Source organism: Muscardinus avellanarius (genome assembly GCF_963383645.1).
Source record: "Muscardinus avellanarius genome assembly, chromosome: 9".
NCBI classification, from domain to species: domain Eukaryota; kingdom Metazoa; phylum Chordata; class Mammalia; order Rodentia; family Gliridae; genus Muscardinus; species Muscardinus avellanarius.
The window spans coordinates 28,042,509-28,064,972 of record NC_137795.1 but is presented as its reverse complement, the minus strand read 5'-3'; the positions used below and the strand labels follow the sequence as shown (position 1 = coordinate 28,064,972).

Below are 22,464 nucleotides of genomic sequence, written 5' to 3'. Positions count from 1 at the left end.
ACCTCCGGGTTACACTCCCAGACCTATTTTTATATTTTTATCTGGAAACAGTGCAGCTGGCTTTGAACCAGTGTGGTCCTCCTGTCCCCGCCTCCCAAACACGGGGATTACAAGCGTGCGCCACTACGCCCGGTTAAGACCCTGTTTAAAAAAAAAAAAAAAAAAAAAAGGGAGCCTGGTCTGGTGGTTCAGCTTGTAATCCCAGCATTTGGGAGGCGGAGACAGGAGGATCGCAGTTCATGGACAGCCTCAGCTACTTAGTGAGGCCCTTTGCAACTCAGTGAGACCCTGTTTCAGAATAGAGACTAAAAAATACGGCTGGGGGTGTAGCTCAGCGGTAGAATGCCCCTGGGTTCCATCCCCAATATTGCAAAAAATAAAAAAATAATAAATTAAAAAATAAAAAATGGGAGCCGGGCGTGGTGGCGCACGCTTGTAATGCCAGCATTCAGGAGGCTGAAACTGGAGGATCACAGTTCATGGACAGCCTCAGCTACTTAGTGAGGCCCTCTGTAACTTAGTGAGACCCTGTTTCAAAATAAAGAATAAAAAAATAGGGCAGGGGTATATAGCTCGGAGGTCAAATGCCTCTGGATTCCATCCCCAGACCCGCAAAAAAAAAGGGGGAGGGGAGAATGCAGGAGGGTGTATGGCTCGGAGGTAGAATGCCTCTGGATACCATTTGTAGGACCAAGAAGAAAGAAAAGAAATGATTCGTTATCTACACATGAGCGTAGTGAAGTCTTGGAGGGGCCACAGTGAAGCTCATCAGTCAGGTGGGAGAACTGAAATTTTACTTGCTGACAAATATTGAAATAGTGCCATGGGATAGGAAGCTCCCTTAAAACTAGTAAATGTGGGATTACAAAATCAAAATAGTGCACATCTGAAAAGTGAATAAATAGATGCCAAGGGCGAATGAGTCACAAGCACATGAGTCGGAAGAGGTTGGATTCAGCAGACCAGAGAGGCATGCCGTGCAGCTTAATCCCGTCACATGATCTGCCCCAGGGCCCTGGACTTCGTCAAAATAAAAAGTGGGGTGCAGCCGAGCCCAGAACACTGGTGCTCTCCGTGGATGGGGCCGGAGGAGTTCCAAGTTAAACAAGCGCTGCCTGCCTCGGCCTCGGAGAATTCAGCATGGAACATCTCTACTGCGTCCTGGGGTTTCTGTTTCTGGCTGCGAGACTGCCACTTGATGCCGCCAAAAGTGAGTAGCACCGTTTCCATGTCTGACCTCTCCTCTGGCTGTCGTCTAAAGCTATGGGGCCCTCTGAGCTCGGCTGGACCGAATGGCCACAGCGACTCTGGCTCCTTTCTCCTACAAACTGTTGGAATGCTGAAACTACAGCAAAATGTCTCCAGACCCATTCTCTGCTTCAGGCTCATGGAAAGTAAAAACCAAGATGCCTCAAGGAGTTCTTTTTCTTGTTCGTTTGTTTGTTTGTTTGATTGGTTGATTTGATTGTTTTGTGCACAGAGTTGAATCCTGGGGTATTCTACCTCCAGGCTACAGCCCCAGCCCTTTTTATTTCCTGTTTTGAAGCACAGTCTAAGTTTCTAAGTTGCTGAGTCTGGCTGCGATCCTCCTTTCTCCGTTTCCCCACTACTGGGATTACAGGCATGCTTTTTCCCTTATAATTGCCAGCTAGACAGTGATTGCAGAGGGAAGATGGTCTCTGTCCTGGGAATAAAGCAATGCTACCAAGTAAACTTTGCCTGGCTTCCACCCACCATGGTGGAGACCTCAGATGATACTGGGATGCCAAATCTGGAGACAGGCTCCACACCCCACTGCACAAGCTCTTGCTAACCCTGCTGATCTTTCTCTGGAGACCTGCAGGAGCTTGCTGCCCCTACAAGGACGGAAGAGCTGGTGCTTGCTTCTCTGCCCTGGATACGGTGTCAGAATGGGGCACTTTTAACATTGTTGATGCCCAATCTCTGAATGAGACATCTTTGGGAGTGGGGTCAGAGCATCCTTCTTAAAAACTCCTCTTGTCCTTTGAGTGTGCAGCCAGGGTTGAGAACCACAGAGCTAGAGCCCCTTCTCCTCGAGAGAGTCAGTGTACAAGGAACCCCCCGCAGCACCTGGTCCACGCCACCTCCCGCCAGTAGGGCAGCGGCATTCCAGGGTCCTGGTTTCTGCCGGACAATTCCATGGGGGAGATAGCAGAGACCCACCCTGGGGCCAGCAGCTGCTGCTGGTGTGTGGTCACCATGCCAGCTCAGCTGCTCGGCTTTCTTCTTTCAATTGTGCCCACCGCCACCTCCGTGGGGCAGTGACCTACCCGTGCACCAGTGGAGAACCTGGAGCCCAGGTCGCAGGGGCAGGGGCGCCGCTGGGAACCAGGTCCTGTTCCACAGTGCTGTCAGGGGCGGATGCCGGCGGTTTGGACCTGGGAGTCCCCACAGGGACAGCTGTGGGCCGGGGAGGAGTGCCTGGAGCCTGGAGGGCACAAGGACTGTCCGCTTCCTAGTCCTAGAAAGAGGCCACCTAGAGGGCAAGAAACTCGCCCCAGGCCACACAGCTGCTAGTTGGAAGGGGAATCCATGTGGACCTATCCTTCCTGTCAGGGTAGGAGAACGGACTTGGGGGTCCCTGTCCGCAGTGCAGGGCCCGAATGACTTGGCTTCACCGAGCTTTCACTTCTTCGTATGAACAACTGGGTAACAGGGTTTCTTTTGAGATCAGCTATCGAACAGTGCTTGGAGATGTGCTTGTTGGAAATTGTGACAGGCCTGCACCGCCCTCAGTGGACCTTCAGGGCCGACTCCCTAGGAGTCTGCAGTCCTGAAGAAAGGGAGAAAACACAGGTCAGTGGTGGCCACCCGTCTGATCCCAGCCTCCTTCCAACAGCACTGCTTTGCTCTGCTCAGTAAAACAGATGAGCCAAAGACTGGACCTGCACTTTCAGTTTGAGGCATCCTCAACCCATCAGGCAGGGTTACAAAATCAGGACACTCTTGGATTCCTCTTGCCCTATGCCAAATATTCTGGCCAGAAGAAAAAAGGCAAATAGCATTTAGCAGTATGTCAAACACCAAAGAATTCCTTGCCACTTGGTAATCATGTCTCCAGTAAAAGAAGAGACAGAAGAGGGGTGGGGCGGTGCCACCTCTGATCCCAATACTTGGGAGGCTGAGACGGAAGGATCGCAGGTTTCCCGACAGACTCAGCAACTTAGCAAGACCCTCCACAACTTAGTGAGACCTCTGTTTCCAAATGAAAAATAAAATAGGACTGGGCTGTATAGCTCAGCCCCTGGGTCAATACCCAGTGCCACACACACACAAATATTTTCCCCATTGTGGTTTGAATGTGAATTTCCCTGTTGGCTAAGGATATTGAGTAGCTTCTCGTGTATTTATCTGCTGTCTGAGCATCCTTTTGTTTATCCATTCACGTCCATGTCTACCACCCATTTCCTTTCTGTCCATCTGGCTTTGTTTTTTTGTTTTTTGTTTTGTTGTTGTTTTTGTACTTGAGATTGAACCCAGGGGCACTCTCCCTCTGAGCCATGCCCGCTGCCTCACTTTTTATTTTGAACCAGATTCTCACTAGGAATTCTCACTTCAAACCTGCCTCAGCCTCTCAAGTACTGGGTTACAGGCATGCACAACCGTGCCTGGCTTTTATTTACTCCTTTTCTAATTGAATTGTTTTTTAATGTCAAATTTTAAAAGTTCTTTATATATTCGGGATACTCGTCCTTTGTTGGAAACGTGGTACACAAATAATTTCTCCTAGTCTGCAGTTCTCCCTTTCATCCTCTATCCATGGAGTTTCACAGAGCAAAAATTATTTGTTTTAATAAAGTCCAAGCTCAAATGTTGGCACACTTCTGTAATCCCAGGGTTTGGGAGGCCGAGACAGGAGGATTGCAGGTTCAGACAGCCTCAGCAACGCAGTGAGTCTCTCAGCAGTCTAGTGAGACCCTGCTTCAAAACAAAAATAAAATAGAGCTGAGGGTGTAACTCAGAGGTAGAATGCTCCTGGGTTCAGTCCCTAGTACCACAAACATAAATAAATAAGATCCAACATAACGGGTTTTTTCTTTATAAATTATATACCCTTTGATATCTAAGAATTGTTGTCTCACTGTAAATCCTGAAGATTTAATCCATGCTATCACTTTTTTTCAGCACATTTAATTGAAACGCCTATGTGTTCAGCCGGGCGTGGTGGCGCACGCTTGTAATCCCAGCATTTGGGAAGCTGAGACAGGAGGATCGCGGTTCGCGGACAGCCTCAGCTACTTAGGCCCTCTGCAACTTAGTGAGACCTTGTTTCAAAATAAAGAATAAAAATAGGGCAGGGGGTGTAGCTTGGAGGTCAAATGCCTCTGGGTTCCATCCCCAGACCCGCAAAAAAAAAAAAAAAAGCCTACCTTTTCTTTACTGGATAATTTCTAAATCTTTGTCAAAAGTCAGTAGGGCACACTTGCGCAGGCCTATTTCTGGGTTCTTTATCCTGGCCCCTTGACCTATGTGTCTATCCTTTGTCGTCCTCCTTTTATGTCTGTATTTTTCCTGACTTCTAACACTTAAAATCAGAGGAGAAATCTGCGTTTTGATTATATTTCTGGAAACATAAAGTTTCTCTTAGGATCTGAGGAAGAAGACTCTTTGGAACAGTGGAAAGAAGTAGTCTGGGAATAATGAAAGATGTGAATCCTCATTTCTATCCGATTAAAGATGACCCCAGGTGAGCCGTGTCATTCTCTAGGCCTGAACGCGCTCATCTGTAAGTGGAAGGGGTTGGAGCTAAATACTTTTAGCTCTTTCCATGTGATTCCGTTCAAAGTGGATTTTCACTTATAAACATTCATTGATAAACATACATTTCCTTTCCTCATTTTGGATCTGTTTTTAAATAGGAACAATCCAACAGAATCACAGGACATTTGGGTTTTATCTAATTTGTTTATCCATTCATTTATTTATTTATTGTGGTAACTGGGGGGATTAAACCCAGGGGCCATTTTACCTCCAAGACACATTTCCAGCACTTTTTTTTTTTTTGTCTTGAAATAGTATCTTGCAAGGTTGCTGGGGAGTCTTGCTAAGTTGCTGAGGCTGTTTTGAAACTGAACGTCCTGTTTGAGCCTGAATACTGCGCCACTCTGTCTGGCAAGTTTTGTCTAATTTGAAGGCCCAGAGCAAGCACGTGGTGTGAGGTCGACAGCCTGTTTGGCGGCAGAACCAACGCTAGATGCCGGGCACCATGGCTCCTAGTTCAGTAATAAAAAGGGAAAGTCACACTGCTTCCTCCTCCTACAAGAGAGGAGGAAGAGAACAGAGATGCTGCTGAGCACGGTGACACGCACCTGTAATCCCCGCACTTGGGAGGCTGAGACAAGAGGATCAGGCTCGAGGCCAACCTCAGCAGTTGAGCAAGACCCTTGGCAAGTTAGTGAGATCCTGTTCCAAAACAAGATAAAAAGGGCTGGAGATAAGCTTGATGGGTTCAATGCCCAGTACAAAAATAAAAGGAAAGAAAATGGCTGTAACCCCAGTACTTGGGAGGCTGAGACAGGAGGATCACAGGTTTGAGGTCAACCTCAGAAACTTAGACCCTGTCTTATTTTATTTTATTTTATTTTTGGTGGTACTGGGGTTCCTGGAAGCCCTTCTACCTCCGGGCTACACTCCCAGACCTATTTTTACATTTTTATTTGGAAACAGGGTCTCCTAAGCCAGCGCGCGCGGCTGGCTTCGAACCTGTGCGATCCTCCTGTCTCTGCCTCCCAAGCGCGGGGATTACAGGCGTGCGCCACCACGCCCGGCTAGACCCTGTTTTAAAATAGAACTAAAATAGGGCTGGGAGGTAAAATTCACTGAGGAAGGAAGGAAGGAAGGAAGGAGAAGAAGAGCAAGAGGAGGAGGAGAAGAAGAGGAAGAAAAGGAGGAGGAGGAAGAGGAGGAGGAGGAGGAGGAAGAGGAGGAGGAGGAAGAGGAGGAAGGTATTAGTGGCATGCATTGACTATGGCTTCCCTGAGCACCTCCTAACGACCATATACCAGGATAGGTCTATTCCTGGACTTAAGAGAAGACAGTGTCTGGTGTCTAAGAGTTCATGAACAGGGCTGTGTGAATTGTTAAGAAAACAACTTAGGACAGCACATGATTCTGATTGGCTGAGGGTTATAGGCAATTAACTTTTGGCCAGGGGTAGCAAAATAGGGCGAGGAGGCACCTTCTGTCCAGAGGGGGCAGCACTAGGGCAGCAGCTCAGGAATGACGTCAGAGTGGGCATAGAGGAGCCCAGCATGGGAGGCTGAGACAGGAGGATCTTCACAGCCAGCCTCAGCAACTTAGTGAGACTCTGTTTCAAAATGAAATAGGGCTGGGTATATCTTGGCAGTAGAATGTCCCTGGGTTGCGCGCGCGCACACACACACACACACACACACACACACACTCACTCTGACTGCTTCCTCCTAGTTGTGTCCTCCTAGTTACACATGCCTGTCACAGCTTCACACATCACGCATTACACTACCATCTTTAAGACAATCCTAAAGAGAAAGAGAAAAAAAAGTTTATTTTTCTCACATGTCTCTTTTTATAAAGGAGGAAAATCTTTCCCAGCATCTCAGAGTAGACTTCCTCTCAGCTGTCTTTGGCCAGGATTTACTCATCTGCTGCTGCCCAAACTGAAAGGGAAGCTGGGAAAGTGTGTGCGACTCTGATCTGTTATAGTAGAGGCCCTGCCAGCCAGAGCAGCGGAGGAGCGCAGCGCGGGAAGTGGCTGCTGGGTAGCAACCAGCCAGTCAGCAACAGTCGTGGAGAACACAGGATCACCAGAGTTGTCAGGCAAAGCCCAAAGCAAACCTCAACTCAAGACTGGAAAGAGTTTTAAACAAATTACAATATTATAAACTCTAGAGCAAACCACTCAGAATAAGACACACACCTAAAATCCCAGCACTTGGGAGGCTGAGACAGGAGGATTGCAGGTTCGAAGCCAGCCTCGGCAACTCAGTGAGGCCCTCAGCAACCTAATGAGATCTTGTTTCCAAATAAGAAACAAAATTGGGCTGGGAGTGTAGCTTAGAGGTAGAATGCCTCTGGGTTCAGTCCTCAGTAACACACACACACACACACACACACACACACACACACGCAAGGGGAGATAAAGCCAGACAAGCCGGCAGTGGAGATAAAATGGAATACTAAAAAGTACAGGAAAAGAAGAAAAAAGAGGGGGAAAAACAGATGAGACAAATAGAAAACAAATAACAAAGTAGTAGACATAGTCCCACAGTACTTCAAATACAATGTAGAGATTATCAGAGTCTATTTACAAAAACACAGCTGGCTACATATCTCCAAGAAAGTCACTCCAAATATAAAAATGCACACAGGTGAAAAGAGAAAGTACGCCGGGCGTGGTGGTGCATGCCTGTAACCCCAGCATTTGGGAGGCTGAAACAGGAGGATCTGGGCTCACAGCCAGCCTCAGTTACTTAGTGAGGCCCTTTGCAATTCAGTGAGACCCTGTTTCAAAATAAAGAATAAAAAATAGGGCTAGAGGTGTAGCTTGGAGGTAGAATGCCCCTGGGTTCCATCCCTAGCACCACACACACACACACACAAAAAGTGAGAAAGTGGAAAAGGATAAACCAGTTAAACACTAAGCATTAATATCAAAGTATTTTTCAGGACAAGGATTTATTACTAGGGATAAAAAGGATCAATCCTAATGAGGAAAAAGGGTCGATTCGCCCAGAAACTTTAACAATTGTAAACGCATGTATACCTAATAAGAGAGTTTCAAAATACATAAAGCAAGACTGACGGAAGTGAAAGAAATCAGCAAATTGACAGATTTATATAAACAATTATAGTCAAAGATTTTAAGATTCCTCTCTCAACAACTGAAATTACAAGTAAAAAAATTAATAAGAACATGGAAAATTTGAAAAATGCTAGACATAAATTATGAGTGTTTGTGTGTGTTCCTGGGGACAAAACCCAAGACCTTACTCATTCTAGGTAAGTGCCTTACCACTAAGCTACAACCCCAGCCCAAAGGACATTTAAAAAAACCCCACAATACTATGCCCAGCAAATATAGACTACACAAGCACATATGAAATAGTTGCCAAGATACACTATATTCCAGCTATAATATATCGTTTTTCACTGGGATCTACTAATATGTGCCTCTTGGATTCGGACTCATCTCTGAATTGGGCATCAAGTCTTCCTAATGGCAGCGTACCAAATTCAAATATTCAGAGGAGATGTACTGAGAAGCCAAGTGATTGCTACGAAATATTGGCTTCAAATCTCTTGGATTCTTTTAAAATACATTAAGGAGACAGACTACAAATGCTGTATTCAAAGTATGTCCAGTCGACTTGTTGGTGGTAGTGGTGGTGCTGATGGTGTGTGTGTGTGTGTGTGTGTGTGTGTGTGTGTGTGTGTGTGTGTGTGTGAAATACTAAGGGGCATTCTACTTCTGAGCTACACTCTCAGTCCTCTTTTATTTTTTTTTTTTGAAACAGGGTCTCTCTAGGTTGATGAGAATCTCACTTCTTGCTGAAGCTGTCCTTGAGCCTGTGATCCTCCTGTCTTGGCCTCCCAAGTACTGGGATTACAGAAATGTGTTACCAAGGGCTGGGCATGGTAGCACACGCTTGTAATCCCAGCATTCAGGAGGCAGAGACCAGAATACCGCAGTTTGCCGACAGCCTCAGCTACTTAGCAATGCCCTTTGCAACTCAGTGAGACCCTGTTTCAAAAATAAAGAGACTAAAAACAAAATTAGGGCTGGGGTTGTAGCTCCAAAGTACAGTGCCCCTGGGTTACATCCTCAGTACTGAAAAGAAGAAGGGGGAGGAAGAGGAGAAGGAGGAGAAAGAGGCGGAGGAGGAGGAGAGGAAGAAGTGTGCCACCACCACACTCAAAATCCAGTCCTTTAAAAAAAATTTTTTTTTTAAACAGTGTCTCCCTAGGTTGCTAAGAGTCTTACTACATTGCAGAGGCTGGTCTTGAACCGCAATTCTCCTGTCTCAGCTCCCCAAATACTAGGATTACAGGCATGTAGAATTGTTTTTTTTATTTAAAGCACCCTCTATTTACTTGGCATATGGATATATTATGTGTTTTCCAACAGTATGAAATGACATCTTCTTTTTGTGTGTGTGGTACTGGGGGTGGAAGCCAGGGGCATTCTATCTCTGAGCTATACCCCCAGCCCTGTGTTTTATTCTTTATTTTGAAACAGGGTCTCACTGAGTTGCAAAGGGGCCTCACTAAGTAGCTAAGGCTGTCCTCGAACCACGATCCTCCTGTCTCAGCTTCCTTCCCAGATGCTGGGATCACAAGCATGTGCCACCACGACATCTGTTACATTAGGTACTAAATGAGAGAATAGACAGAATAATCTGCTTTCTGACACAGGCTTTCACGATGTGCTGGGTGATGAGAGATATCCTGGTTCCATGAGGGAGCACAGCCAATTAAATGGCTGGTCTTCTGATGAAAACGACTGGAATGAAAAGCTCTACCCGGTGTGGAAGAGGGGCGACTCAAGATGGACCGACTCCCGGAAAGGTAAGTCCAGAGTTCAAGCCACACACCCGGGTTCCCAACTCCGGGGATGTTATAGAGAGCAGAGCCTTTTATTTATTATTATTGGTCCAAGCAACACCCCCAGCCCAATTTTTTATTCTTTATTTTAAAACAGGGTCTCACTGAGTTGCAAAGGGCCTCACTAAGTAGTAGCTGAGGCTGTCCTAGAACCGTGACCCTCCTGTCTCAGCCTCCTGAATGCTGGGATTACAGCGTGCGCCACCGCGCCCAGCAGAGCAGAGCCTTTTAGACCAGCCAGCTCCTTTCCTTCAGTGACAGTGCTGTCATTGCCACGCATGTGCCACCTGGCTTTGGCAATCTTTCCTTTAGCCCAACATTTTTATTTTCTAAGCCACAAAGTAAGTATAATCTTAGAAATTTCCAAGTTTGTAGCTCTTGGTATTATTTGGAGGCAAGCAGGTTTAGCCTCAAATCTCTTTAGCCAGCGTGGGAATGGCCATCATTAGAAGGCCGGTGAGTATGGACCTCTTTTTTTTTTTTTTTTTTTTTTTTTTTTTTTTTTTTTTTTTTTGCAGTACTGGGGATAGAACCCAGGGCACTCTACCTCCGAACAACACCCCAGGCTTATTTTTTATTCTTCATTTTGAAACAGGGTCTCATTGAGTTGCAAAGGGCCTCACTAAGTAGCTGAGGCTGTTCACAAAACTGAATCCTCCTGTCTCAGCCTCCCAAATGCTTGGGTTAAAAGGATGCACCACTAGCCCGGCATGACCTTGTCTTTTGATTGACTAAAAAATGTGGTTTAAGGAGCCGGGCGTGGTAGCACACGGTTGTAATCCCAACATTTGGGAGGCTGAGACAAAAGGATCATGGTTCGAGGACAGCCTCAGCTACTTAGTGAGACCCGTTGCAACTCAATGAGACCCTGTTTCCAAATAAAGAATAAAAAATAGGGCTAGAGGTATGGCTCGGAGGTGGAAAGGCCCTGGATTTCACCCCCAGTATCAGAAAAAAAAAATATATATATATATATGTATATATATATGTGTGTGTGTGTGTGTGTGTGTGTGTGTGTGTGTGTGTGTGTGTGTATATCATCATGGCTTAGGTTGGGCGTGGTGACGCATGCCTGTAATCCCAGTACTCAGGAGGATGAAATAGGAGGACTATGGGTTTGAGACCAGCCTCAGCAACCTAGCAAGACTTTGTTTCAAAATAAGAAAGAAATAAAAAGGGCCAGGGGTGAGACTGTGAGGTAGAATGCCCCTCCCTGCATTCAATCTCCAGCACCAAAAAAATAAAGATAAAAAGGTGTGGCTTAAGCCAGTCGTGGTGGTGCATGCTTGTAATACCAGTACTTGGGAGGCTGAGACAGGAGGACTGCGGTTCAAGTACAGGCTCAGCTACTTAGTGAGGCTCTCACAATTTAGTGAGATCCTGTTTCCAAATAAAGAATAAAAATAGGGCTAGGGGTATAACTCGGAGGTAGAATGCTCCTGAGTTTCATCCCCAGCACTGCAAAAAGAAAAAAAAAATTTTTTTTTGGCTTAGCTTGATGTGACCAGCCTGGACAATTTAAGAAGTCTCTGTCTCAAATAAAATAAAAATGTTTGAAGAGGCATATGGGTCCTCTAAGCCTTAGCAATGGCTTTTTTTTGGTGGTACTGGGAGTGGAACCCAGAGGCTTTCTACCTCCGGACTATACTCCCAGACCTTTTTCTTTTTTACATTTTAATTGGAAACGGGGTCTCACTAAGTTGCTGAAAGCCTTACTAAGTAGCTGAGGCTGGCTTGGAACCCGTGCGATCCTCCTGTCTCAGCCTCCCAAGCGCGGGGATTATAAGCGTGCGCCACCACGCCCGGCCCTTAGCAATGGCTTTAACTTTAAATGTATATTTACGGGTAAAAGGAGAGACTAGCTCTGAGCTTCACTCTGTGTTGCCCTAGGAAGCCGTGTGCAGGCGATCCTGACCAGCGACTCCCCCGCACTGCTGGGCTCAAACATAACCTTTGTGGTGAACCTGGTATTCCCCAGATGCCAAAAGGAAGATGCCAGTGGCAACATAGTCTATGAGAAGAACTGCAGAAACGGTAAGAACCATTCTCCTGAGCCACTGGAGATCCCTGAGCGTGGCTCTAACAGGCACAAGTGTCAGCGCCACCCCCTCCCCAGTGAATGACAAGGGGGGGGGGGTCCTCCCGCCCCTCATCAGCATCAGCAAGATCTTTCAGCACACTGGCTTTCTCTGGTGCTGGGACCCTCTTAGAAAACAACATTGCCACACTCAGCTTTTTCTTGGTGTTCAGTTGATTGGACAGAGAAGACCTCATTGAGTCTCTGGTTTTGATTTGAATTGCTTGCAATTTTTTTTTTTTTTTTTTTAGCAATTTAAAGAATAGCCACCTTGCCGGGCACGGTGGTGCACACTTATAATCCCAGCATTAGGGAAGCTGAGACAGGAGGTTCGCGGTTTGTCGACAGCCTCAGCTACTTAGTGAGGCTCTTTGCAACTCAGTGAGACCCTGTTTTAAAATAAAGAATAAAAAAAATAGGTCTAGGGGTGGGTGTAGCTCGGAGGTAGAATGTCTCAAGGTTCTATCTCCAGTACTGAAAGAAAAAAAATAGCCACTTTGACAAATGTCTGCTGATTGGCTTAATATCTGCTAGCCAGTATTTCTGAAGCATTGCTGTGCGGTTGACACAAACGCTAAAAAATGTGTATTTGAGTGTTACTTTGCTCTTGGTTAAAGAAATAAATTAGTTATTTTTACATGTTAAAAAGTACAAATATAAGCCAAGCGTGGTGGTACACACTTGTAATCCCAGCATTTGGGAGGCTAAGACAGGAGGATCACAGTTCATGGACAGCCTCAGCTCTTAGTGAGGCCCTCTGCAATCCAGTGAGACCTGTTCAAAATAAAAAATAAAAAATAGGCTGGGGGTGTTGTTCAGAGGTAGAGTGCCCCTGGGTTTCATCCCCAGTACTGCAAAATAAATAAATAAATAAATAAATAAATAAATAGTACAAATATAAGCCCAGTGTGGTGGCACTCACCTGTAATCCTAGTACTTGGGAGGCTGAGACAAGAGGATTGCAAGTTTGAGGACAGCCCCGGAAACGTAGCAATCTAGCAAGATTCTGTTTCAAAAACAAAAAAATAAAACAGGCTGGTGGTGTAGCTGAGTATTAGAATGCCCCTCATTCAGTCCTCAGTAATACACACACACACACACAGAGAAATATATCAAGGAAAGGTACGATACGCGCAGCTAATTGCGCTGGGTGTGGTGTTGCATGCCAGCAATCCCAATATTTGGGAGATTGAGACAGGAGGATTGCAGGTTTGCTGCCAGCCTCAACAATTTAGTGAGGCCTTCCGCAACTTAGTGAAATCTTTTCTAAGTAAAAAATAAAATAGGGCTGGGGTGTGACTCAGAGGTAGAATGCCCCTGGGTTCAATCTCTAGTGCCACAAAAAATTAATTAATTAACTAATTAATTAATTAAATAGGGCTGGGGTGTAGCTCGGAGGTAGAATGCCCCTGGGTTCCATCCCCAGCATCACACACACACACACACACACACACACACACACACACACACACACACACAAAAAAGGAATAAGGAAACACTCAAAGACTAATGGGCTTATGTCCAAAGGATATGGGAGCCAGCCTTGAAGGGGTTTCTACTGGCCTTATTTGGGACAATTTAAGAATAAAAAGGAAGCTGAGTAAGGAGACACAGCCTGTAATCCCAGTACTGGACAGGTGGAGACAGGAGGGTCACAGGTTCAAAGCCAGCAACACATGGTAATTTAGGGAGACCCTGTTTCAAAATAAAAAGGCCTGGAGGTGTTTCTCAGAGGTAGAATGCCCCGGGTTTAATCTCTAGTATAAAGAGAAGGAGGAGGAGAAGGAGGAGAAGGAGGAGGAGGAGGAGGAGGTGGAGGAGGAGGAGGAGGAGGAGGAGGAGAGAGGGGGGAGAGAAAAAGAATAATAACATATACTAATAAAATGTTTTCTTTTTTTATACTTTTATTGGTGCATTATAGTGTCACAGTATATCAGTGACAGCTAGGCAGAGTAGTGAGTACCTGTAATCCCAGTAGTTAAGAGGCTGAGACAAGAGGATCAGTTTTGAAGCCAGCCTCAGCAGGTAGAGTGTCCCTAGGTTCAGTCCCCAGCAGCACACACACACACACATACACACATCAGAGACACAAATAAAACAGAGTAAATGGACTGATTACAAATATAAAAGATATAAACCCAGCATGGGGGTGCACTCTTGTAATCCCAACATTTGGGAGGCTGAGGCAGGAGGATCGAGGTTTGTGGACAGCCTCAGCTACTTAGTGAGGCCCTTTGCAACTCAGTGAGATCATGTTTCAAAATAAAGAATAAAAAATAAGGCTAGGGGTGTAGCTCAGAGGTAGAATGCCCCAGTACTGCAATAAATAAATAAGGTATTATTAATTGTTTAAAATTAAAAAACATGCTGGGCATGGTGGAGCCTGTAATCCCAGTACTTGGGAGGCTGAGATAGTACTTGGGAGGATCGCAGGTTCAAAGCCAGCCTCATTAATTCAGTGAAGCTCACATCAATTTATTTATTTATTTATAATTTAATATATTTTTATTGGTGCATTGTAGTCAAACATCACAATGGAATACAAGACTTGTGAGGATATACAAGCACACATCATCCAATTAGCCTTTATTCTATCCCCATCCCATTCCCTCCCCCTCCCTCTATCCCATGCTTGATTTAGTGATTAACTTTGATATATTTGTTTATGTACATCATGTGTTTTGTTTTGTTTTTGTTTTTGTTTTTTGGTGGTACTGGGGTTCCTGGAAGCCCTTCAACCTCTGGGCTACACTCCCAGACCTATTTTATATTTTTTTATTTGGAAACAGGGTCTCTTAAACCAGCATGGCTGGCTTCGAACCTGCGCAATCCTCCTGTCTCCGCTTCCCAAATTCGGGGATTACAAGCGTGTGCCACAACGCTCGGCTTCATCATGTGTTTTAAAGAGATTCCATCTTCCCCCATCCCATCCCCTCTGACTGGTCACCTTAATTGCTCCTCTATAGGGCCCTTTCTTCAACTAGATCTCCTCCTATTACCCACTTCTTCCTAGTTTTTGCAAATTAGGGAAAGCATCTGTTTTTGGTTTTTTTTTTTCCCCTGTGATATTTCTCTGTGTATGCCACATTGCAAGTTCTGATCCCACTCTTGAAGGCCCCGGCACCAGCCTGGCCACCTGGCCAACTCTGATCCCGGCCTTGCTGGCTCCAGCACTGGCCTTGCCTCATGGCAGGCTCTGAGCCCGGCCTCAGAGGCCCCAGCACCAGCCTTGCCTTAAAGCAAGCTCCTAATCTGGCCTCGCTGGCTCTAGCTACAGCCTCACCACATGCCAGGCACCGATCCCTGCCTTGGTGACCCCAGCACCAGCCTCGCCACATGGCAGGCTCCGATCCCGGCCTTCAAGGCCCCAGCACCAGCCTTGCCTCATGGCAGGCCCAGATCCCTGCCTCACTGGCCCAGGCACCGGCCTCACCCCTTGACAGGCTCCAATCCCAGCCTCACTGGCCCCGGCACTGGCCTAGCCACCTGGCAGGCTCCTATACTGGCCTCTGAGGCCCTGGCACCAGCCTTGCTGTGCATCAGGCTCTGGTCTCTGTCACTATGAGCAGGTCGTCTACAGACTTATTTTTTATATATTTTTATTTGGAAACAGGCTCTCTTAAGCCAGCGAGGCTGGCCTTGAACCTGCGCGATCCCCTTGTCTCCACTCACATCAATTTAGCAAGACCCTGTTTCCAAATAAAATAGGGCTAGGGTTGTAGCTCAGAGGTAAACTTCTAGGTCCAATCCTTAGCACACACACACAAAGTAAATTTTTGTTGCGGGTCTGAGGATGGAACCCAGGGGCATTTGACCTCCAAGTTACATCCCCTGCCCTATTTTTTATTCTTTATTTTGAAACCGGGTCTCACTGAGTTGCAGAGGGCCTCACTAAGTAGCTGAGGCTTGCTGGGAACTGCGATCCTCCGGTCTCAGCCTCCCGAATGCTGGGATTACAAGCGTGTGCCACCATGCCTGGCTCACAAAGTAAAATTTTTAATTTAAAAAAATGTTTTTTCGCCGGGCGTGGTGGCGCACGCTTGTAATCCCCGCGCTTGGGAGGCAGAAACAGGAGGATCGCGCAGGTTCGAAGCCAGCCCCGTGCGCTGGCTTAGGAGACCCTGTTTCCAAATAAAAATGTAAAAATAGGTCTGGGAGTGTAGCCCGGAGGTAGAAGGGCTTCCAGGAACCCCAGTACCACCAAAAAAAAAAAAAAAAAATGTTTTTTCGGGTTTGGGGGTGGAACCCAGGGGCATTTGACCTCTGAGCTATATCCCCTGCCCTATTTTTTACTCTTTATTTTGAAACAGGGCCTCACTAAGTAGCTGAGACTGGCTGCAAAAACACGATCCTCCAGTCTCAGTCTCCCGAATGCTGGGATTACAAGCGTGCGCCACCACACCCGGCTTTAATTTTTTTTTTTGTGTGTGTGTGTGTGTGTTACTGGGGTTCCTGGAAGCCCTCCTACTTCTGGGCTACACTCCCAGACCTATTTTATATTTTTTTATTTGGAAACAGGGTCTCTTAAGCCAGCGCGGCTGGCTTTGAACCTGCGCGAACCTCCTGTCTCTGCCTCCCACCTCCTGTCTCCGCTTCCCACCTCCTGTCTCCACCTCCCAAGTGTGGGGATTACAAGCGTATGCCACCATGCACAGCTAAATTTTTTAAATACCATACATACACAAAAATTTAAAAAGGGTGTATTAAGCACCCAAATACCTCCACCTAGATTCAGTAATTTAAATTTTTGCTTCTTTCTATGTATTTCCATCTATATTTATATCTATATAGACATACACAGACATACAGATTCTTTTTTTTTTTTTTTTTTGCGGGTCTGGGGATGGAGCCCAGGGGCATTTGACCTCTGAGCTACACCCCCTGCCCTATTTTTTATTCTTTATTTTGAAACAGGGTCTCACTAAGTTGTGGAGGGCCTCATTAAGTAGCTGAGGCTGTCTGCGAACTGCGATCCTCCAGTGTCAGCCTCCTAAATGCTGGGATTACAAGCGTGCGCCACCATGCCCGGCCCTTAGATTTTATTTTATATAAGTATTTGTTTAATTTTTTGTACTGGGAATTGAACCCAGGGATATTTTACCTCCAACCTACACTCTCAGCCCTTTTTAAGTTTGCTTTTGAAACAGAGTCTCACTAGATTGCAGAGGACTTTATAGGTGGCTGAGGCTAACCTCATGTTCAGGTCAGAATTCTTACAGCTATAATCTAAAGTGACCATGTCATTTAAAGGAAAGAAGATTTATTTTCTTACAGTTTCAGGTTCAGTCCATGTGAGGCCAGCAACTGAGGATCTCAGAGCATGGCAGTAGGAAATGGGGAGAGGGAGAGCAAATGGGCTGTGCTCAAACCGTGGAGGCTGGAAGGGAGAGAGGTGGAGAGGGGGGGGAAGGGACCATGTATATAATCCCCAAGGCCACACCCCAAGGACCCACCTACAGCCACACCCTATTGGCCTAGGGCACCACCCAGATAAATCCATTATGATGATGACATTATGGTTCTCACAACTCAATTACATCAGTTCCAAATATTAATAAATAAGCTCTTTAGGGGGCATTTTATATCTAACTATAATACCTCAATCCTGCAATACTCCTGTCTCAGCCTCCCAAGTACTGGGATTGCAGGTGTGCACCACTGCACCTACCCAGCTGAATATACTTGCTTTTAGAGGATGTGTGCTGAAGCTGAGCGTGGTGGTGCAGGATTGTAATCCCAGTACTTGGGAGGCTGAGACCTGAGGATCGTGGTTCGCGGATAGCTTCAGCTACTTAGTGAGGCCCTCCGCAACTTAGTGAGACCTGTTTCAAAATAATTAAAATTAGGACTGGGGGTGTAGCTCAGAGGTGGAATGTCCCTGGGTTCAAATCCTAGCACCACACACACAAAAAAGTGTGCCGAAGTATTTAGGAACAGAGCCCCAGGATGTCAAGTGAGCTGGGATGGGGAGCTACAGACAGAGTAGGTCAAAATGAAAAGATTAAGCACCCTGCGCTTTGATCTGAGATTTGCAGGCTCAGTGGAAAGATACACAGAAAAGTTCAACCTGAAACCTGCAGTTTGAACTTTCCCGTATATAATATTTTTATTGAACTATAACATATATGCAGAAAAGTGCAGGAGTCAGAAGCATACCATTGGGCCAGTTCTGAACACTGGCTTTTTAGGGGTTTTAGTTTTGTAACGACTTTTAAACTGGTTATGAAAAAAAAAAAAAGAGGAAGTATTTAATTCCATGATGGCCTTTGGCATTCAGAGGCAGGGACCGTCATGGCTTGTTCCTTTCTCTGTCCAGACACTGCTTTGTCTCCCGACCCAGACGTTTACAATTGGACGGCCTGGTCAGAGGACGGCGACGGGGGAAATGGCAGCAGCCGCGGCCAGCACCACGCGTTCCCCGACGGGAAGCCCTTCCCCCGCCCTCATGGATGCAAGAAATGGAGCTTAGTCTACACCTTCCACACTCTCGGTTGGGCGTTTACAACTTCTCCTCCCTCTCCTGACCTTGTTTCACAGCATAAACCTTCTCTTTTTTTATTCTAAAATTGAGATGATAACTCGGAAAGATCAGCAGCACTTACTCCGTTAACTCTCTTCAGCGTGGGTGGACAGTGAGAGGAAACAAAATCCTGGCTCACTTTGCCAAGTGAGTTTCCAGGCACCAAAGACTCGAAATATGAAAAAGAAGATAAAAACAGATTCAGCCAGGCATGGTGGTGCACACTTGTAATCCCAGTACTTAGGAGGCTGAGACATCAGGATTGCAGGTTCAAGGCCAGCCTCAGTAGTTTAGCAAGGCCCTCCGCAACTTAGTGAGATCCTATTTCAAAATAAAAAAATATAAGCCGGGCGTGGTGGTGCACCCTTGTAATCCCAGCATTCGGGAGGCTGAGACTGGAGAATCATGGTTCGCGGACAGCCACAGCTACTTAGTGAGGCCCTCTGCGACTTAGTGAGACCTGGTTTCAGAATAAAGAATAAAAAAATAGGGCAGGGGGTGTAGCTCGGAGGTAGAATGCCCCTGGGTTCCATCCCCAGACTCTTTCTCTTTCTCTCTCTCTCTCTTTCTCTCTCTCTCTCTCTCTCTCTCTCTCTCTATATATATATATATATATATATATATATATATATGTATAATAGAACTGGGGCTGTACCTCAGAAGTAGAATACCTCTGGGTTAAATCCTCAGTGCCACAAAAAGAAAATCTACTTAATAATATAGCTGTAGTCCCCAAAATAAGGTAGATTTTTGGATAATTTTTAACTCTCTTAGAAACCTCAATCTCACATTTCATGTATTTTCTATAGGAAAAAAATGTTTATTTCAAGTGCCAATCCCTTGTGGGAAGTATTTACTTGTAAACTAAGGGCTAATTGTATTATTCCACAAGCTAATAATAATACTATTATTTCAATAATATTCCATTCCAGACAGCTCTTCTCATTTTAACCAACCAACCATCCACCTGTGGTCTGCTTTGTAAGGTTTTCCCACAGCGACCCGCCCCTTCCTGGAGCAGCTCTATTTCCCTGTCCTATCTATCACCCCTGCTTGGCAACCTCGCAGTGGCAGTCTCTAGACCTTCAGAAGCAACTTCCTGTAAAGATGTGCAGTGTCACTGATAACTAAAAACTTCCATCCTCTCGTAGGTCAATATTTCCAGAAACTGGGACGGTGTTCAGCAAGAATTTCCATCAACACAGCCAACATGACAGTTGGCCCCCAAGTCATGAAAGTGACTGTCTACCGACAACACGGCCGGGTGTACATTCCCATTGCACAAGTTCAAGATGTGTACACGGTAACAGGTGCGTGTTGTGGATTCTGAGGACGAGCCATTTGGTTCTGTTGACACCTGCTTAAGAAGAGGCCCACGTAACCAGGCGCCGTGGCACAGCCCTGTACTCCCAGGACTTAGACGCTGAGACAGGAGGATCGCAGGTTTGAGGGCAGTCTCAAGAAGTAGTGAGACTCTCATCAACCTAGGGAAACCTTGTTTCAAAATAAAAATAAAATACAGCTGGGGTGTAACTAGAAGGTAGAATGCTGCTGGTTCAATCCCCAGTCCAGAAAGAAAGTAAGAAAGGAAAGAAAGAGAGGAAGAAAGAAAGGAAGAAAGAAAGAAATAGAGAGAAAAGGAGGAGGAGGAGGATAAGAAGAGGAAGAAGGGAAGGGAGGAAGGAAGGGAGGGAGGGAGAGAGGGAGGGCAAGGAAAGAGGGCCTGGTAGCAGGATATGGTTGGTGCACCCCTGTACGCCCAGTGCTTGGAGGCTGAGACAGGAGGATTGCAAGTTTGAGATTTAGGTTATTTGTTTCAAAAAAAGGCTGAGTTGTAATTTAGAGGTAGAATGCCCCTGAGTTTAATCTCCAGTACCAAAAAGGAGGAGGAAGAAGAGGAGAAGGAGGAAGCAAGCCTGCCACTTGTTCTGGGTTAGTTTATGATTCATCTGGGCACCTCCTCAAGCTAATATATTTTATTATGTTGTATCCTATCTGATTTCTAAAATAACTTGGAGAAACTATAGAAAACTTAGAGAAGAAAAGGAAAGTATGGCCCTGAGTTACCCTTAATTTAAAAATTTGGGCCTAAAAGCCTAGTCGTCGTCCTCTGCTTGAAGTGAATCAATGGTGCGTTTCTTCCTTCCGGTGATGTCTCTCAGATGAGATTCCTGTGTTTGTGACCATGTCCCAGAAGCATGACCGAAACGTCTCTGACGAAACCTTCCTCAGAGACCTCCCCATTGTGTTTGACGTCCTGGTTCACGACCCCTACCACTTCCTCAACTACTCTGCCATCTATTACAAGTGGAACTTCGGCGACAACACCGGCCTGTTTGTTTCCAGTAACCACACTCTGAATCACACGTACGTGCTCAATGGGACCTTCAACCTGAACCTCACCGTGCAGGCCGCCGTGCCAGGCCCTTGTCCTCTGTCCTGGCCCAGCCCTCCACAGCCAACCCCTTGCTCAGGTGAGCATTTCCTGGGTCATCTTTGAGCAGATTCTTTAGTGGCTAAAAAATTCACATAGGTTTTTGTTGTTGTTTTGTTCTGTGTGCTAGGGATTCAACCTGGTGTTCACACATACAGTGCAAGTGGTCCACCACTGAGCCATACCCTCCTCCAAGCCTAGCTTATATTATTAAATTCCTACTTGGGGGCTGGGATGGTAGAGTGCTTGCCTAGCATGAGCAAGGGCCTGGGTTCAACCCCAGCAAAAATAAGTAAGTAAGTAAGTAAGTAAGTAAGTAAGTAGATAAATAAATAAATACTTGGAAGAATTGTGTAGTCACTGCTGTGATTCCATTTTGCTGATTTGTATTTTTATTTTCTTTCTTTTTTTTGTGGGTCTGGGGATGAAACCCAGGGGCATTCGACCTCTGAGCTACACCTCCTGACCTATTTTTTATTTTTTTATTTTGAGACAGGGTCTCACTGAGTTGCAGAGGGCCTCACTAAGTAGCTGAGGCTATCCGCGAACCGCGATCCTCCAGTCTCAGCCTCCCAAATGCTGGGATTAAAAATGTGCACCAACACACCGGCTTTCTTTAATTTTTTTTTTTAATTTTTGGTACTAGAGATTGAACCCAGGGCATTTTACCTTCAGGCCACACCCCCAGCCCTATTTACTTTTGTGTTTGTGTATGTGGTGCTGGGGATGGAACCTAAGGGCATTCTAACTCTGAGCTACAGCCTCAGCACTATTTTTTATTTTTGTTTTGAAATAGGATCTCACTGAGTTGCACAGAGCCTCACTAAGTAGCTGAGGCTGTCTGTGAACTGTGATCCTCCTGTCTCAGCCTCCCAAATGCTGGGATCACAAGTGTGTACCATCACACCCAGCTCATCCCATGACTTTTTATTATTATTATTTATTTTGAAACAGGGTCTCACTGAGTTGCAAAGAAACTCACTAAGTAGCTGAGGCTGTCCACAAACTGTGACCCTCCTGTCTCAGCCTCTCAAATGCTGGGATTACAAGCATGTGCCATCACACCCAGCTGCCCATGACTTTTTTTTTTGGTGGTGGTGGTACTGGGGTTCCTGGAAGCCCTTCTACCTCCAGGCTACACTCCCAGACCTATTTTATATTTTTTTAAATTTGGAAACAGGGTCTCTTAAGCCAGCGAGACTGGCTCCAAACCGCGCGACCCTCCTGTCTCTGCCTCCCAAGCGTGGGGATTACAAGCGTGCGCCACCACGCCCGGCTGCCCATGACTTTTAAAAGAGATCTTTTCTTTGGGGGCTAAGGATATAGCTCAGCAGTAGAGCTTGCCTAGCAGGTGTGAAGCTGTTTGTTCAGTCCCTGGCACCACTTTATTAGGCCCAGTGTGGTGGCTGAGACAGGAGGACTGCAGGTTCAAGGCCAACCTTAGCAAATTAACAAGACCCTGTTTCAAAAATAAAAATTAAGCTGGGCGCAGTGGCACATGCTTGTAATCCCAGCATTTGGGAGGCTGAGACAGGAGGATTGCGGTTCGCAGACAGCCTCAGCTACTTAGTGAGGTCCAGGGCAACTCAGTGAGACCTTGCTTCCAAATTAAAAAAAAAAAAAAAAATAGGGCTGGGGGTGTAGCTCGGAGGTAGAGTGCCCCTGGATTCCATCCCCAGTACCGAAAAAAAAAAAATCATAGGGCTGGGGTGTAGCTCAGAGGTAGAACCCCTGTGTTCAATTCCTAGAACCGCAGAATAAATAAATACAGCTCATAAGAGTCCACTTTGGGAAGCATCGCCCTGCCTGGTCTTCTCTTGGGCCATTGGC

General features: G+C 46.0%; 1 protein-coding gene across 1 annotated transcript in view; it reads left to right on the top strand.

Annotated features, from left to right (window-relative positions):
• Positions 1 to 1,140: 1,140 nt before the first annotated feature.
• GPNMB (glycoprotein nmb) overlaps positions 1,141 to 22,464 on the top strand; it is a gene marked incomplete at both ends in the record, with an annotated part of 34,210 nt that continues 12,886 nt past the window's right edge. Inside the window, 6 exons of the mRNA XM_080700943.1 lie at positions 1,141 to 1,210; positions 9,415 to 9,567; positions 11,494 to 11,637; positions 17,997 to 18,170; positions 19,352 to 19,510; positions 20,363 to 20,674. Of these exons, the coding sequence (XP_080557069.1) occupies positions 1,141 to 1,210; positions 9,415 to 9,567; positions 11,494 to 11,637; positions 17,997 to 18,170; positions 19,352 to 19,510; positions 20,363 to 20,674 (1,012 nt within the window). The remainder of the gene's footprint in view (positions 1,211 to 9,414; positions 9,568 to 11,493; positions 11,638 to 17,996; positions 18,171 to 19,351; positions 19,511 to 20,362; positions 20,675 to 22,464) is intronic.